Raw genomic sequence first — 18,312 nt, 5'->3', positions numbered from 1 at the left:
CAGCTGATTCATTAAAAAAGCCAATGTGTGTTGCTGTACAGGCCCTGATGTGGAATAGAATAAAAGTGCAAGAGTTCTGCATGATTTGGAGTTTATGTATGATACATCTTGGGAGGATGAGAGCGTTGGAAAAATTGAATAAAAACAGACCATGTTGGGAAAACGTCAGGTCTGTGGAGAGAGAAAGTCAGTATTTCAGACTGTGAATTTTGTTCTGATGGAAGATCTGAGGTTTCCCAGTATTTTCTGTTCTTGTTTCAGGTTTACAGCAGAAGTATTTTGCTTTTGTCTTGCAAAAATGGAACTGATGGTTCAATATGGACCATAAGACATAGGAGTAGAATTAGGCCGCTCGGTCCATTGACTCATAGAATCCCTACAGTACAGAAGCCGTGGGCCATTGGGCTCATCGGGTCTACAACCGACCCTCTGAAAGAGCACCTATACACCCACTCCCCTGACCTCTTCCTGTTACCCCACCCAACCGTTGGACACTAAGGGGCAATTTTAACAATCACAGCCAATCCACCTAACCCTGCACATCTTAGGACTGTGGGAGGAAACCGGAGCATCCAGAGGAAACCCACTGAGATGCTGGAAGAATGTGCAAACTCCACACAGTCACCCAAGGCCAGAATTGAACCCAAGTCTCTGGCAATGAAGTTAAAAAATTTTTTTTTTTTTTTTTAAATAAAGGTTTTTTAACAACACAATTTTTCCCCTTACAAACAGTAACCCCCCCCCCGTAACAAAATAACGCAAAATCTCCCTGAGCAAGATATATACATGGCAAGATGGTATATTTACATGGCTTTATACACTGGCTCTTGGCCGCACGTACCGTTTCCCCCCACCCTCCATGCCATCTCCGCTCGTCCATCCCCTCAAACAATCTCTTCTCCCCCCCCCCCCCCCCCCCCAGGGTTGCTGCTGCTGCTGCTGACCGACCTTCTTCTAACGCTCCGCGAGATATTCTTAGGAACGGTTGCCACCGCCTGTAAAACCCCTGCGCAGACCCTCTCAAAGCAAACTTAATTCTCTTCAATTTTCTGAACCCCGCCATGTCGTTAATCCAGGCCTCCAGGCTAGGGTGCTTCGCCTCTTCCACAATAGCAAGACCCTTCGCCGGGCTACTAGGGACGCAAAGGCCAGAATTCCGGCCTCTTTCGCCTCCTGCACTCACGGCTCATCCACTACTCCAAATATTGCTAGTCCCCAGCTTGGCTTGATCCGGACTTTCACCACTTGGCATATTACTCCCGCCACCCCTCTCCAGAACCCATCCAATGCCGGGCATGACCAAAACATATGGACATGGTTCGCCGGGCTCCCTGAACATCTTTCACATCTATCCTCTACCCCAAAGAACCTACTCGGCCTCGCCCTCGTCAAATGCGCTCTGTGAACCACCTTAAATTGTATCAGACTGGCACACGAGGAGGAGGTATTAACCCTACCCAGGCCATCAGCCCATAGCCCTTCTTCAATCTCCTCCCCAAGCTCCTCCTCCCATTTACCTTTCAATTCTTCTACTAGCGCTTCCCCCTCTTCTTTCATCTCTTTGGTATATTTCCGACACCTTGCCCTCCCCAACCCATACCCCCGAGATCACCCTATCTTGAACTTCTTGTGCCGGGAGCAACGGGAATTCCCTCACCTGTCGCCTCACAAAAGCCCTCACCTGCATATATCTAAATGCATTTCCAGGGGGTAACTCCAATTTCTCCTCCAGTGCCCCTAGGCTCGCAAATGTCCCGTCAATGAACAGGTCCCCCATTCTTCTTATCCCCGCCCGATGCCAGCCTTGGAACCCCCCGTCCATCTTCCCCGGGACAAACCGGTGGTTACCCCTGATCGGGGACCACACCGATGCTCCCATTGCACCCCTGTGCCTTCTCCACTGGCCCCAGATCCTTAGTGTTGCCGCCACCACCGGGCTTGTGGTGTATTTTGTCGGCTGAGAGCGGCAGCGGTGCCGTTACCAATGCCCCCAGGCTCGTTCCATTACAGGACGCCATCTCCATCCTCTTCCATGCCGCCCCCTCTCCCTCCATGACCCACTTGCGGATCATCGCCACGTTTGCTGCCCAGTAGTAACTCCCTAGGTTTGGCAAAGCCAAACCTCCTCAGTCCTTGTTGCGTTCCAAGACCCTCTCCTAAGACCTCGGGGTCTTATTTGCCCACACATACCCCATAATACTCCTACCTACTCTCTTGAAAAAGCCCTTGGTGATCACGATGGGGAGGCACTGAAACACAAACAAAAACCTCGGAAGGACCACTATTTTGACCGACTGCACCCTACCCGCCAACGAGAACGGCAATGTCCCATCTTTTAAAATCCTCGTCCATTTGCTACACCACCCTCGTCAAATTCAGTTTATGTAGGGCCCCCCAACTTCTGGCTATCTGGATCCCCAGATACCGAAAACTCCTCTCTGCCCTCCTCTGCCTATCCGTCTTTCTTGGTCCCCTGCCTGTAATACAAAAAGCTCACTCTTCTCTACATTAAGCTTGTAGCCCGAGAACTCTCCAAACTCCTTCAGAGTCTGCATGACCTCCACCATCCCCTCCATTAGGTCCGCCACGTATAGCAGCAGGTCATCCGCATGTAGCGATACCCGATGCTCCTCTCCCCCGCGGACTATCCCCCTCCATTTCGGAGACTCCCTAAGTGATATGGCCAAGGGTTCGATCGCCAATGCAAACAACAGGGGGACAGGGGGCACCCCTGTCTCGTCCCTCGGTACAGCCGAAAGTACTCCGACCTCCGCCGGTTCGTCACTACACTCGCCACCGGGGCACTGTAAAGGAGCTTAACCCATCTAATAAACCCTCCCCCGAACCCAAACCTGCGCAATACCTCCCAGAGGTACTCCCACTCTACTCGGTCAAAGGCTTTTTCCGCGTCCATAGCTGCCACTATCTCCGCCTCTCCCTCCTCCGATGTCAACATTATCACGTTTAAGAGCCGCCGCACATTGGTATTTAACTGCCTGCCCTTTACGAATCCCGTTTGGTCCTCGTGAATCACCCCCGGGACACAGTCCTCAATCCTAGTGGCCAGTACCTTCGCCAATAGCTTAGCATCCACATTGAGGAGCGAAATCGGCCTGTACGATCCACATTGCAGTGGATCCTTGTCTCGCTTTAGAATCAAGGAGATTGTCGCCTCCGACATTGTCTGGGGCAGGATTCACTCCTCTCTTGCCTCGTTGAAGGTTCTCACTAGTAGCAGGGCCAGCAGGTCCACATATTTTCTATAGAACTCCACCGGGAACCCCGGAGCCTTCCCGCCTGCATGCTCCCCAAACCCTTACTCAACTCCTTCAACCCAATTGGTGCCCCCAAACCAACCGCCTCCTGCTCCTCCACCCTCGGGAACCCGAGCTGGTCCAGAATCGCCTCATCCCCCTTCCCCCCCCTGGGGGCTGGGATCTGTACAGCTCTTCATAGAAGTCCTTGAATACCTTATTTATTTTTGTTGCACTTCGAACCGTGGGCTCCCCTTCCATCTTTGATTTCCCCCTATATCCCTCGCTGCCGCCCTCTTAAGGAGCTGGTGCGCCAGCATCCGACTAGCCTTTTCCCCGTACTCGTAAGTCGCCCCTTGCGCCTTCCTCCACTGTGCCTCCGCCTTGCCCGTGGTCAGCAGGTCAAACTCGGTCTGGAGCCGTCGCCTTTCCCCAAGTAATCTTTCCTCCGGGGCCTCTGCGTATCTCCTGTCCACTCGCAAGATCTCCCCCACTAACCTCTCCCTTTCCATTCCCTCTGTCTTCTCCCTATGAGCCCTGATGGAGATCAGCTCTCTCCTGATCACCGCCTTCAATGCCTCCCATACCACCCCCACTTGCACCTCCCCGTTGTCATTGGCCTCCAAGTACCTTTCGATACACCCCCTCACTTTCCCACACACCACCTCGTCCGCCAGCAGTCCCACATCCAGCCGCCACAGCGGGCGTTGGTCCCTCTCCTCTCCCAGCTCCAGTTCCACCCAGTGCGGGGCATGGTCCGAAACGGCTATGGCCGAATACTCCGTCCCCTCCACTCTCGGATGAGCGCCCTGCCCAGAACAAAGAAATCTATCCGGGAATAAGCCTTATGCACGTGGGAGAAAAAGAAAATTCCCTGGCCTGCGGTCTTGCAAACCTCCATGGGTCCACTCCCCCCATCTGATCCATAAACCCCCTAAGTACCTTGGCCGCCGCCGGCCTCCTTCCCGTCCTTGATCTGGAGCGGTCCAGTGCTGGGTCCAGCACCGTATTGAAGTCCCCTCCCATTATCAGTCCTCCTACCTCCAGGTCCGGAATGCGCCCCAACATGCGCTTCATAAATCCCGCATCATCCCAGTTCGGGGCGTATACATTTACCAACACCATCCACGTCCCTTGCAACCTACCACTCACCATCACATATCTCCCTCCATTATCCGCTACGATAGTCTTGGCCTCAAATGACACCTGCTTTCCCACCAGAATTGCCACCCCTCTATTTTTTGCGTCCAATCCCGAGTGAAGTACCTGTCCTACCCATCCCTTCTGTAACCTGACCTGGTCCGCCACCTTCAGGTGTGTCTCTTGGAGCATTGCAACGTCTGCCTTCAGTCCCTTCAAGTGCGGCGAACACTCGAGCCCGCTTCACCGGCCCATTCAGGCCCCTCACGTTCCACATTATCAGCCGGATTGGAGGAACTCTCACCCCCCCGCCGACTAGCCATCTCCTTTTCTGGGCCAGTCCCTTGTCCGCGTCTCCCTCACTCTCCAGTCCCCCAGCCGGGGAACCCCCGTCCCAGCCACCTCTTCTGTGTCCCGTTTTCTTTCGGCCAGTGCAGCAGCAATCAATCCCCCCCCCCCCCCCCCCCCCCCCCCGCTAGATCCCCGTCTAGCTTTTTTGCTCCCCCCATATCCTTCCCGTAAGTCAGCTGACCCCGGCTTCCCCCGCCATCCCTTTCACCCCCCCCCCCCCGTGTGGGAATCTCCCAATCAATGTACATTCCTTTGTTCCCCTTCCCGCCTTTCTTGTCGCTCGCGGAAAGACAACCCCGCGCTTTCCAAAGCCTGCCCCGCCCCCCATGGCGCAGATCCTTTTGTGGCCTTGTCCCTCTCTCCAGCCCATATAACATTTCCTGCGTGTGGTTGACCCCCTATGTACAACAACCATCCTACTTCAACCCTCAAACACCCCCCCTCCCACACAAACCCTCAATTAGAGTCCAATTTTTCAGCTAGTATAAAGGTCCACGCCTCTTTGGGCATTTCGAAGTAGTGGTGTTGGCCATTATGTGTAACCCACAGTCGCGCTGGCTGCAACATTCCAAATTTCACTCCTTTCCGATGCAGCACCGCTTTGGCCCGGTTGAAACCCGCTCTCCGCTTAGCGACCTCCGCGCTCCAGTCCAGGTATATTCTGATCTCCACATTGTCCCACTTGCTGCTCCGTTCCTTCTTGGCCCATTTCAGGACCCTCTCTCTGTCCGTAAACCGGTGAACTCTCACCACCATCGCCCTTGGCGGCTCTTTTGCCTTGGGCTTCCTCGCTAGCACTCTGTGCGCCCCATCCAGCTCCAGCAATCCCGGGGGGGGCCTCCGCACCCATCAGCGTCCCGATCATTGTGCCCGCATATGCCGCGGCATCGGCCCCCTCCACTCCTTCTGGGAGACCCAGGATCCTCAAGTTGTTTCTCCTTGATCTGTTCTCCAGGTCTTCGAGTCTTCCCGCCACGTCTTGTGCAGCGCCTCGTGCCACTCACTCTCTCCGCCAGGCCATAAGCTCGTCGTCGTTCTCACTCACTTTTTCCTGGATCTCCTGGATCTGCACCTCTTGGGCTTTCTGGGTTGCTCCAAGTCTTTCAATCATTGCCAGTATAGGCGCCACCATCTCCTTACGCAGCTCCTCGAAGCCGCACTTGATGAACTCTTTCATCTCCTCTCTGTCCGTGGGCGCCGCCATTTTGTTTTTTTCTTTTTCTTCTTTCTTCTCCCGCTGCTCCAGGGCCGCTTTTTGCGCCGTTTCGCTGCGGGTCCGATCCATGCAGGTTTGTAGGGGACCTTTCTTCTTCCATCCCCACGGGTTGGTTTTTTTTTTTTAAAGTGCCGTTGGGGCTCCGTTAGCATGCCCAAAAGTCCGTTTTCGCGGGAGCTGCCGAATCGCGCGCCTTAGCTCCGCATCGCCGCAACCCGGAAGTCGTCCCTGGCAATGAAAGGTAGCAGTGCCAGCCACTATGCCGCCCGTTTTTATTTCTTGTCCCATTTCCTGCACGAACGAACATTGCAGGAATGGCGTCCCGATCTCTAGACCCCCCTCCCACCCCAAGCCTCCAGAATGCCCCAACCCAACAATAAAGGGGACATGGAGCCCCCCCCATCGAACCGGACAGAATGGCTGTTGTCATGGCTGTGGGTTCCAGATTACGGAGTACTACTTCTTTAACAGGCAGAAATGAATGCCGTGAAAGGGAAGTGAAGTTGGCTTTTGAGGCAAAAGAGAGTGAGCCTTATTTACGTATGTCATCAAGAGCAATATATAGATGAAGAGGAGGAGAGGGTAACAATCAGTATTGATCACAAGAATTGTAATGAGGTAACAAGCTATTAATTTGTTCTCCTACCTATTTTGTGCATCAGAGTTAGTTGAAGAATTCATCCCACTGATTTCAGGTGCTGAAATTTGAAGCTGCAAACCAGTTGGTGGTGGAAATAGCAATAGGCTGAATAATGAAAATGATTCTGCCTATGCTCACAGTAGAATTGTGAATAATGAACCAATAAACTTGTCAGTTGTGGCAAGGCTTAAACAATATAACGGGCAACAAAGCAAAGCCGAGTAGAATCTCCGGTGGCAGCGCACCCCTCCCCGATGAACTCAATGCTTTCTGTGCTAGTTTTGAGCAGGAAACCATCAAACCGTTGTCAACGTTGTCGGTTGGCACAGTGGTTAGCACTGCTGCCTCACAGCGTCAGGGACCAGGGTTCGATTCCAACCTTGGGTAACTGTCTGTGTGGAGTTTGCACTTTCTCCCCATGTCTGCGTGGGTTTCTTCCGGGTGCTCCGGTTTCCTCCCACAGTTCGTGGATGTGTGGTTTCGGTGGATTGGCCCTTTAGTGTCAGGGATGAACAGGTCAGGTGAGGTACAGGGATGGGGCGGGGAAGTGGGCCTATGTGGGGAGCTCTTTTAGATGGTCGGTGCAGACTCAGTGGGCCAAATGGCCTCCTGCACTGTAGAAATTCTATGATTCTAACTGCCCCAGCAGCCTCAAACACACCCATACCTACCGTCACAGCTTCCGAAGTCAGAAAGGCCTTGAAAGTGAACTCTTGGAAAGCAATGGGTCCTGATGGAGTCCCTGGTCGTGCACTCCGATCCTGCGTGGACCAACTGCCGGATGCGTTCGCGGACATCTTCAACCCCTCCCTGCGCAGTTCCAAGGTTCCCACCTGCTTCAAGAAGACCACTATCATACCGATGCCAAAGAGGAACAGGCAACATGCCTCAACAACTAACATACAATGGCCTTGACATCTATCATTATGAAGTGCTTTGAGAGGTTGGTCATGAGATACATCAACTCCATACTCCCATAATGCCTTGATCCACTGCAATTCGCATACTGCTGGTCCACAGCAGATACCATCTCCCTGGCCCTCCACCTCAACAACAAGAACTCCTATGTCAGTGATGTAGGAGTGGTTTCAAGACCCGTGTATTGAGTCAGCTTCCACGTGGGGTTATTCCATGTGGCTCAGCTCAGTACAGAGAGGAACAAAACACCACAACCTGGACAAGATGGCTTATTTAATCAAGCTTGTTACATGTACACTGAGGACAGACTGGATATCGGCCAAGACCTGTTCTGCCGAACAAAGACCCGAACACAGTAATTATACAACGTTCAAAAATCAGTAGCCCACCCCAGTTGGACGCAATCCAATCCCTGAAGCTGCTACTTTTAAACTTATCCAATAGAATTGCAAGCAGTGCATGATTGATCCTCAGCCTGACAGCTGCTTGCACTGACTGTGAGAAACAGAACAACAGAACCAGCACCTTGAATTGCTTCACAAAGACGAGATGTCAGAAGTAATGTTCTTTTCGTCAAGTTAGCTATCCTAAATCCAATTTGATTACTTATCACTGCTATGTCCTAAGAATACATGTTTAATGGTTAATAATGATTACGCAGTCCTATAATTCATCTCAATCCTTAATAAAATAACTTGTGTAAAACTACTCTAGTGGATTGCAAACGATTCCGTTTTAAGAGGTATCATCGCTGAACACCCCCCCCCCCCCCCCTTCAGTCAGACTCCTAATAATTGACTACATCTCTGCCTTCAACACCATAATCCCAGCCAAGCTCCTATCAAAACTCAAAAACCTAGGACTTGGCTCCTCCCTCTGCAACTGGATCCTTGACTTCCTGACCCATAAACCACAATCAGTAAGAATAAACAACAACACCTCCACCACACTAGTCCTCAATACCGGGGCCCTGCAAGGCTGCATGCTTAACCCCCTATTATACTCCCTGTACACACACCTGTGTGGCAAAATTTGGCTCCATCTCCATCTACAAGTTTGCTGATGACACAACCGTAGTGGGCCGGATCTCAAACAGCAATGAGTCAGAGTACAGGAGGGAGATAGAGAACCAAGTGGCATGGTGTAATGGCAACAATCTCTCCCTGAACATCAGCAAACTAAGGAGCTGGTCATTGACTTCAGGAAGCGAAGTATCATACGCACCCCTGTCTGCATCAATGGTGCCGAGATGGAGGTGGCTTCAAATTTCTAGAAGTGCACATCACGAACCGTCTGTTCTGATCCACCCATGTCGACGCTACGACCAAGAAAGCACAACAACACCTATACTTCCTCTGGAAACTAAGGAAATTCAACATGTCCACATTGACTCATAGCAATTTTTACAGCTGACCATAGAAAGCACCCCATCTGGCTGCATCACAGCCTGGTATGGCAACTGCTCAGTCCAAGACCGTAAAAAACTACAGAGAGTCGTGAACACTGCCCAATCCATCAACAAATCACTTCCCATCGATTGACTCTTGTCTACACCTCTGCTGCCTTGGGAAAGCGGGCAGCATAATCAAAGACCCCTCCCACCCAGGTTATTCTCTCTTCGAACCTCTTCCATCGGGCAGGAGATATAAAAGTCTGAGAACATGCACTAACAGGTTCAAAAACAGCTTCCCTGCTGTTACCAAACTCCTGAATGATCCTCTTATGGACTGAATTGATCTCTTCACACATCTTCTCTACTGAGTAGTACTACACTCCGCATGCTTCACCTGTTGCCTGTGTCTATGTATTTACATTGTGTATTTATTGTATGTACTATGTTTTTTCATGTCTGTTGAATAACACCAGAAAGGAAGGCTCATGTGCTCATCCTAGCCAAATTCAACAAAAAAGTTATAGGTCAGGTGAACTCCATAATATACGTTGGAATTTTCTAAACCCTGGCCCATAACAATACTCGGGAACAAAATTTACCAGCATTGCACCTTGTGAATGTTGCTGTCTTGCAAGCATTTCTTCTGGCAAATACTGGAACTGCAACTGAAGATGAGGCCTCTGTGTACCATCATTTTTAGTAATTATATTGTGTCTTTAGGATTGTTGTAGTTTTATCCTTATCACAGCTTATTATGTTGCTTTCAGATGTGAATTAGTCAATAGCTTTCATTTAAAAGCTAATCAGGATTATTACTGAAATGGGTTAATGTTATTTCTTGATGGTTGAAGAAGTTTCACTCTTTGGCATGTTCATAGTTTGAATAGTGTTTGCCTAATAATCAACCACAGAAGGGGAAAGGAGCTGAGCCATCATCTGCAGGTCTGGCATCAAGAAAGATCTGACACCCCATAGAATGTAAAAGAAACTAGGATGAGCGGAGCAGGCAGACATGTTGCTGTTGCCTTAATGGGGTAGAATGAGACAGTTGAAGTAGTCTCTGAACCCTTGTTCTGTAGGAATGTCCTGATTATTTGGGAGTATCTAAATGGTGATGGGTCGATGATTCAGAAGAGTGCAGTATTTTAATATATATTTAATTTATTGCTTCATTACCATCCTTATGCTCTAGTTGAATGAATTAAATGAAAATCACTTATTGTCACAAGTAGGCTTCAAATGAAGTTACTGTGAAAAGCCCCTAGTCGCCACATTCCGGCACCTGTTCGGGGAGGCTGGTCGGGGAATTGAATCCGTGCTGCTGGCCTTGTTCTGCTTTACAAGCCAGCTGTCAAGCCCACTGTGCTAAACCAGTCCCAGAATGAAGGTCATCAAAGATGGTACTGTAGTGATCACTAAGCCATGACAAATTTCTTGTTTGGAAGGTATATACCAAATTGCTGATTTGACTGGAATGCTGAGGATATATTTTAGTGTTCTGGATGTAAGGCATTTTTTTCCCAGGCATTTCATCTGGCTGAATATGTGAATGTTGTGACATTTGACTTTTTCTTCATTATCTGGCACTTTCTAGCCATCCGAGTTCCCCTGCATCAAATCACTGTCGCCCTCAGGGTAGGTGTTATAACCCCAATGTCGGTTCCAGGATCAGGACCATACAGTTTCCCATGACTGCCGTAATATGAATTTCCCCTTTAAGGGGGTGGGGCTTCCCCATTACAAGGAAAACCCCAGCTTGTATTCAAATCCATGCCTGGGTGCAGGTTGGGAAAGGAGACCCTTAGGGGAGTGAACACGTTTTGGATTTGTACTGTAATAAACAGTGTTAATTTCTACTTATCATCTATGCATTCTGCTTACTGCGGATTCAACAGTAGGGTTCATTCATGTCGGTGGCACTCAATGCGGAACATTGACGTCAAAGAATTCTGGAATTTTGCACGTATGTTTGTTGTCTTCTTTTTCGTATAGACTCCCTGATCTTACATCACAATAGCCCAAGCAGTTGGGGTTTTCTTTCATCATCTTTTCTCGGAACTTTTATAAACTGTAAATTGGTGACGCATGTGGAAAAACTTAAGGTATTAGCTTGAGAGGCTTGATTTTCATTATTTTAATGTTGCCAAGATTTGTTTAAATGTTTAATAAACATCTGTTTTAATTTTGATTATTTTAGTTTTAACTTTCAGCTGATAACTTTCAGCTGATGACAATCATGTTTACTAATAATTTTCTTTTGGGAAGACTGAATTGACTCAATATTAAGCTTTTGTCCTTGGAGAAAAGCATTGAATGTGAGCAAAATGTGACTTTTTTTTTCCTTTCCCCCAAATTTAGCAGCAAACACAAGCTGTGGCTTACCCTTGAAGACATTAAGGAAGACCCCTATGTATACATGTGGGACTTACTTGGTAATGCTTAGTGCACCACCAGGAGGATCCGGGAGTTCTGCAACACGCTCCTTGTTTGGTGGTACAAGTGGATTGTCCTCTTTAAAAGGTAAGTCAGTTCTGATTTTTAAACCCCTCTTTACCTCCGTGAATGAATGCCGAATTCACGATCTGATCTTGCTCGCCCTATTCAGTATGTGATGCAGTATTGCTTTCTACGAACAGGTACTTGTTGCCCCAATTTACTTGTTGTGATGCTTTAAGCCTTTAAGGTCCATAACCATTATTACAATAACCATTCGCAGACTTCTAACCATGAGATCTTCTGCTTATCATTATTTGCCTAAAAGTGTCATTTTGATGCAAAGTTTAGAAGGACAGAATGTACAATTTTGCCTCTGAGATGTGTTTAGTTTGAGTCAGCAAATAGTGTGCATCTAACTTGAGGTTCAATGTAATGCCAGTAGGAGCACTTCCGTGAGACACAGAGGACTTTAATTGCTTTAGTGCATTCCATACCCTAAGGGCCATTTAGCTCACTTGGCTAGACAGCTGGTTCATGATGTAAAGCAAGGCTAGCAGTGTGGGTTCAATTCCCGAACCGACTGAGAAAGCCTGCCTTCTCAACATTGCCCTGCACCCGAGGTGTGGTGATGCTTGGGTTAAATCGCCACCCAGTCAGCTCTCCACCTCAAAGCAGCCTGTGGTCATCTTGGGCTATGGTGACTTTACCATACCTTTACCCTAAGTGCATAACCAGTTGGCAGCAAACAAACTTTTAGTAAGCACAGAAAATGCAGAAACTAGCATGTTGGGTAACATCTGTGGAGAGATCAAAACAGAGTTAACATTTTAGGTTGATCTTACATCAGAACTGGAAAAACTTAGTTTTTGCTTGTCATTTTGATTCTGGTCTTTGGCCTACCCTATACTGTTCAGCTGAAACTCCATGAAAACAACCTCATGACCTGAACTTGTTGAACAATTGGGTTGAACAATTACATAGAAACATAGAAAATAAGAGCAGGTGTAGGCCTTTTGGTCCTTCGAGCCTGCTCCGCCATTAGAAATGATCATGGCTGATCATCCAAGTAACACCCTATGATTCCCTTAGCCTTGAAAAATATTAAGGTAGATAAGTCCCCAGGGCCTAATGGGATCTACCCCAGAATACTGAAGGAGGCTAGAGAGGAAATTGCTGAGGCCTTGACAGAAATCTTTGGATCCTCACTGTCTTCAGGTGATGTCCCGGAGGACTGGAGAATAGCCAATGTTGTTCCTCTGTTTAAGAAGGGTAGCAAGGATAATCCAGGGAACTACAGGCCGGTGAGCCTTACGTCAGTGGTAGGGAAATTACTGGAGAGAATTCTTTGAGACAGGATCTACTCCCATTTGGAAGCAAATGGACGTATTAGTGAGAGGCAGCATGGTTTTGTGAAGGGGAGGACGTGTCTCACTAACTTGATAAGAGTTTTTCGAAGAGGTCACAAAGATAATTGATGCAGGTAGGGCAGTGGATGTTGTCTATATGGACTTCAGTCAGGCCTTTGACAAGGTCCCTCATGGTAGACTAGTACAAAAGGTGAAGTCACACGGGATCAGGGGTGAGCTGGCAAGGTGGATACAGAACTGGCTGGGTCATAGAAGGCAAAGAGTAGCAATGGAAGGATGCTTTTCTAATTGGAGGGCTGTGACTAGTGGTGTTCCGCAGGGATCAGTGCTGGAACCTTTGCTGTTTGTAGTATATATAAATGATTTGGAGGAAAATGTAACTGGTCTGATTAGTAAGTTTGCAGACGATACAAAGGTTGGTGGAATTGCAGATAGCGATGAGGACTGTCAGAGGATACAGCAGGATTTAGATTGTTTGGAGACTTGGTCGGAGAAATGGCAGATGGAGTTTAATCCGGACAAATGTGAGGTAATGCATTTTGGAAGGTCTAATGCAGGTAAGGAATATACAGTGAATGGTAGAACCCTCAAGAGTATTGAAAGTCAGAGAGATCTAGGTGTACAGGTCCACAGGTCACTGAAAGGGGCAACACAAGTGGAGAACGTAGTCAAGAAGGTATACGGCATGCTTGCCTTCATTGGCCGGGGCATTGAGTATAAGAATTGGCAAGTCATGTTGCAGCTGTATAGAACCTTAGTTTGGCCACACTTGGAGTATAGTGTTCAATTCTGGTCGCCACACTACCAGAAGGATGTGAAGGCTTTAGAGAGGGTGCAGAAGAGATTTACCAGAATGTTGCCTGGTATGGAGGGCATTAGCTATGAGGAGCGGTTGAATAAACTTGGTTTGTTCTCACTGGAACGACGGAGGTTGAGGGGCGACCTGATAGAGGTCTACAAAATTGAGGGGCATAGACAGAGTGGATAGTCAGAGGCTTTTCCCCAGGGTAGAGGGGTCAATTACTAGGGGGCATAGGTTTAAGGTGCGAGGGGCAAGGTTTAGAGTAGATGTACGAGGCAAGTTTTTTTACACAGAGGGTAGTGGAAGCAGGGACGATAGTGACATTTAAGGGGCATCTTGACAAATACATGAATAGGATGGGAATAGAGGGATACGGACCCAGGAAGTGTAGAAGATTATAGTTTAGTATGGCAGCATGGTCGGCACGGGCTTGGAGGGCAGAAGGGCCTGTTCCTGTGCTGTACTTTTCTTTGTTCTTAATTTAACTCAATTTAATTTTAAATGGTAAGTCATGGCAGGAGAGCTCACAGCTTTGGCTTGCTCCTCTTGCTCCGCCTGGGAAGCCGGGAACATTTCCAGTGCCCAGGACCAGCTTGTGTGCAGGAAGTGTCTCCAGCAACAGCTCCTGGAAGCCGTGTTTTGAAGCTGGAGCAACGGCTGGAGACACTGGAGCATCCACAGTATCGTGGATAGCACATATAGAGAGATGGTCACAGGCTTGGACTCGAAAGGCAGACCGGGAATGGGTGACCACCAGGCAGGGAACGAGACTTAGGCAGTGCAGGAATCTCCTGTGCTCATTTCCCTGCGAAACAGATGTACCATTTTGGATACGATTGAGGGAAATTACTCTCGGGGGATAGCAAAATCAGCCAAATTTGTTGTTGCACAGTTAGTTCTGCTGTAGAAGGGAGGAGTAAAACGTGTGGGAATGCAATAGTTATAGGGGATTCAGTTGGAAGGGGCGTAGAAAGGAGTCTGTGTCCTCAAACAGGACTCCAGGATGGTATGTTACCTCCCTGGTGTTAGGGTGAAGGATGTCTCAGAGTGGTTCCAGGGCATTCTGGAAGGGGACGGTGAACAGCCAGTGGCCGTGGCACACATCAGTACCAACAACATAGGCAAAGAAAGGCAAGTCCAAAAAGAAGAATATAGGGAGTTAGGAAGAAAGGCGAGAAATCGGATCTCAAAGGTAGTGATCTCAGGATTACTCCTTGTGTTGCCTTATTATGTATTTTCTTTTCACGTACTAAATGATCTGTTTGAGGTGCACGCAGAAAAATACTTTTCGCTGTACCTCGGTACCCGTGACAATAAACAAATCCAATCCAACTACCAGTGCCACGTGCCAGTCAGAGTAGAAATAGCATGATATTTCTGATGAATATGTGGCTGAAGAGATGGTGTGAGGGGGAGAGTCGCAGGTGCCTGGGGCATTGGGACCAGTTCTGGGGGAGTTGGGACCTGTTCAAACTGGATGGGTTACACCTGCAGGACCAAACCCTTGGAGGTGAGTGACCATAATATGATAGCATTCTTTATCAAGGTGGATAGTGAGGTAGTTGATTCTGAGACCAGGATCCTGAACCTCAATAAAGTTAACTATGATGGTATGAGGCATGAGCTGGCTATGATGGCCTGGGAAACATTTCTGAAAAGGACTGTGGACAGGCAATTGCAGGCATTCAAGGAACAAATAGATGAACTTCAAATGTTGTTTATTCCTATTTGGCGCAAGAGTAGAAAGGGAACTGTGGCCAAACCATGGCTTACAAGGGAAATTAGATAATATTAGATTCAAAAAAGAGGCATACATATTAACAAAAATAAGCATTAGACCTGAGGATTGGGAACAGTTCAAAATTCAGGAAAGGCGAACCAAGGGATTAATTAAGAAGGGGAAACTACAATATGAAAGACAGCTAGCGGGGAACGTAAAAACTGACTGTAAAAGATTCTATAAGGTATGTAAAGAGAAAAAGATTGATTTTTTAAAAAAGGATGTAAGCCCCTTGCAGTCAGAAACGGAGGAATTCATAACGGGGAACAAAGAAATTGCTGAGGAACTGAATTCGAACTTTGCTTCTGTCGTCACAAGAGCTTCAGAAAACTTTTGACAAGGTCTCATAACAGATTACTACGTAAAGTTAAATCGCATGGGATTGCAGGTAGTGTCTTGAGATGGATAGAAAGCTGCTTAGCAGACGGGAAGCAAAGGGTTGGAATAAATTAGTCTTTTTCCAATTGGCAGGCAGTGACTGTTCACATTATATATTAATGATTTAGACGAGGGAACTAAATGTATTACCTCCAAATTTGCAGGCACAATACAAAGTTGGGTGGGAGGGTGAGCTGTGAGGCAGGTGCAGAGATGCTACAGCAGGATTTGGACAGGCTGAGCGAGTGGCATGGAAAATGCAGCAATCACAGAATTTACAGTGCAGAAGAAGGCCATTCGGCCCATCGTGTCTGCACCGGCCTTTGGAAAGAGCACCCTACCTAAGCCCACCCCTCCACCCTATCCCCACACTTCCACCCTATCCCCGTAACCCCACCTTACCGTAACGTTTTTGGACACTGAGAGCAATTTAGCATGGCCAATCCACCTACTCCTCCACATCTTTGGACTGGGAGGAAACCGGAGCACCCGGAGGAAACCCACGCCGACACGGGGAGAACATGCAGACTCCGCAGACAGTGACCGAAGCCGGGAATTGAACCTGGGACCCTGGTGCTCAAAGCCATTGTGCTAGCCACTATGCTACTGTGTTGCCCGTGCTGCAGAATGTGGATAAATGTGAAGTTATCTGCTTTGGTAGCAAAATAGGCACATTATTATTTGAATGGGTGTTAATTTAGAGAGGTGGATACTCCATGAATCCTTGATGTCCTTGTGCGTCATCGCTGAAAGTAAGCGTGCAGGTACAGCAGCCAGTAAAGAAGTATGTTGACTTTCATAGAGGATTTGAGTTTAGGAATAGGGATATTTTACTTGTTTAACCTGCATGCTTACCTTTAGCGAATGGTATATGAGGACACCCAAGTCTCATTGCACATTCCCTTCTCTTAATTTATAGCCATTCAGATAATTTGCTTTCCTGTTTTTGGTACTGAAGTGGATAACCTCACATTTATTCACATTATACTGCATCTGCCGTGCATTTGCCCACTCATTCAATTGTCCAAATCACACTGAAGCACTTCTGCATCCTCCTCACAGCTCATCCTCCCATCCAGCTTTGTGTTACCTGCAAATTTGGAGATATTATATTTAGATTTGCAGATATTACCTTACAAATCCTAACGATTGTTGCCAATTTTTCACAGAGCAGCTGTGGCTTATTCTCCATTTGCCTCCTCTAGATCCTCCTTTTGTTGATTTACTTGTCCTATTAACAACCCTTTTGGCTTGCACCATTATCTCTTTTGTCATTTACGTTCCATCCGATCAGTGACCATGTCAAGTTCTGTTGAAAAGCCATATTTCGCCCTTTGCAGAGGCTGCCTGACTTGCATGTTGCCAGCATTTTCTGTTTTATTTTTAGATTTTCAGCATCTGAAGTACTTTATTTTCGTCTCAAAGGATTAATAGTTTACATTGAGTATGTATGTCAAAATTATTTGTGCAAGGAATGAAAGTTTTTGGCATAATACTTGATGAAGTACGTTGAAATAAGTGTTTCTGCATTTTTGGACATTAACCACCATTGTTTGATGTATTACAATAAGAGCCTTTCACTCTTTAAATGTATATACATACATATAAAAATTAAAAATCCCATGAATATATTAGCAGTATAATATGTCTGGAGATTGACAGTATCAATCTCAGACAAAACCAGGGTCCAGTAAGCAGCAGCAGAAGACTGCTAAAAAATTGCATGTTGGAGGTTAGTGACTTGAGAGGTGGCTGGAAAATCTAAATCTGACCAGGCAAGGAAAAAGCAGTGGACAGAAATGAGGTACTTTGCTATGGGAAATAAAAGAAGGGAAATGGATGTGGAGGTGATCTCTCGTACAATCTCAAACTGACCATAAAGCTATCGTCCAGAGAAAATAGTGTTTTGGGGAGAGGTAAAATTTATTAATGAGAATAACTTGTTAAGTAAATTTAATTTGGGTGGGGGTGTTCGATATAGCTTTCATTATGATGGTCTTTGTATTGAAGAGGAGAATTTTGCCTTTTGTGTCTTTCACAATATTTTGAACAACTGTAGAGCATGAACTTTAACTGGAAGGATGCTAACAATCCTTGCACTTTTCTTGCATTGTACTTTACTAACAATGAATATGGAATGACATTGTTTACAATTGTAGAGATTTTGCTTGTACATAGGTGCATCAGTATTCGGAGCAGAAGTAAGGAATTCAGCTCTTAGAGCCAGCTCCGCCATCCGGGCTGATCTCTTCCTGGTCTCAAATCCACCTCCCTGCTCTCAAATCCACCACCCTGCTTGTTCCCCAAATTCCTTTAACCCGTTTTTAAAAATCAGAAACATAGCTACTTGAAACCATTTAATGAATGATTCAGACTCCACCACAGTATGGGTCAGCAAGTTCCACAAATTCACCACCCTCTGCAAGAAGTAGTTCCTCCTTATCTCAGTTCTAAAATCTACTGCCTTGTTGCTAACTTTTGGTTGGTTCAATTGGCTCTGTTTTATAACCTTTGCTCTAGAGTTGCCAGGTATCTTTATGATACCGCCACGAGGTTCAAGTTCAAGTAATGATCAATAACTCAGTACACCAATTAGTAAGATTCAAATCAAAGCACATTTATTTACACACAGTCAAA

At 47.2% G+C, this 18,312-nt stretch overlaps 1 protein-coding gene across 1 annotated transcript in view; it reads left to right on the top strand.

The window, feature by feature from the left end:
• LOC140397295 (probable E3 ubiquitin-protein ligase HECTD4) overlaps window positions 1-18,312 on the top strand; it is a 561,188-nt gene that overhangs the window by 201,756 nt on the left and 341,120 nt on the right. Inside the window, 1 exon segment of the mRNA XM_072486148.1 lies at window positions 11,274-11,432. Coding sequence (XP_072342249.1) covers window positions 11,274-11,432 — 159 coding nt within the window.

Source organism: Scyliorhinus torazame, chromosome 1 (assembly GCF_047496885.1).
Source record: "Scyliorhinus torazame isolate Kashiwa2021f chromosome 1, sScyTor2.1, whole genome shotgun sequence".
Lineage (NCBI taxonomy): Eukaryota > Metazoa > Chordata > Chondrichthyes > Carcharhiniformes > Scyliorhinidae > Scyliorhinus > Scyliorhinus torazame.
The sequence above is the reverse complement of the archived record's forward strand: the minus strand, read 5'-3'. Positions and strand labels throughout refer to the sequence as shown.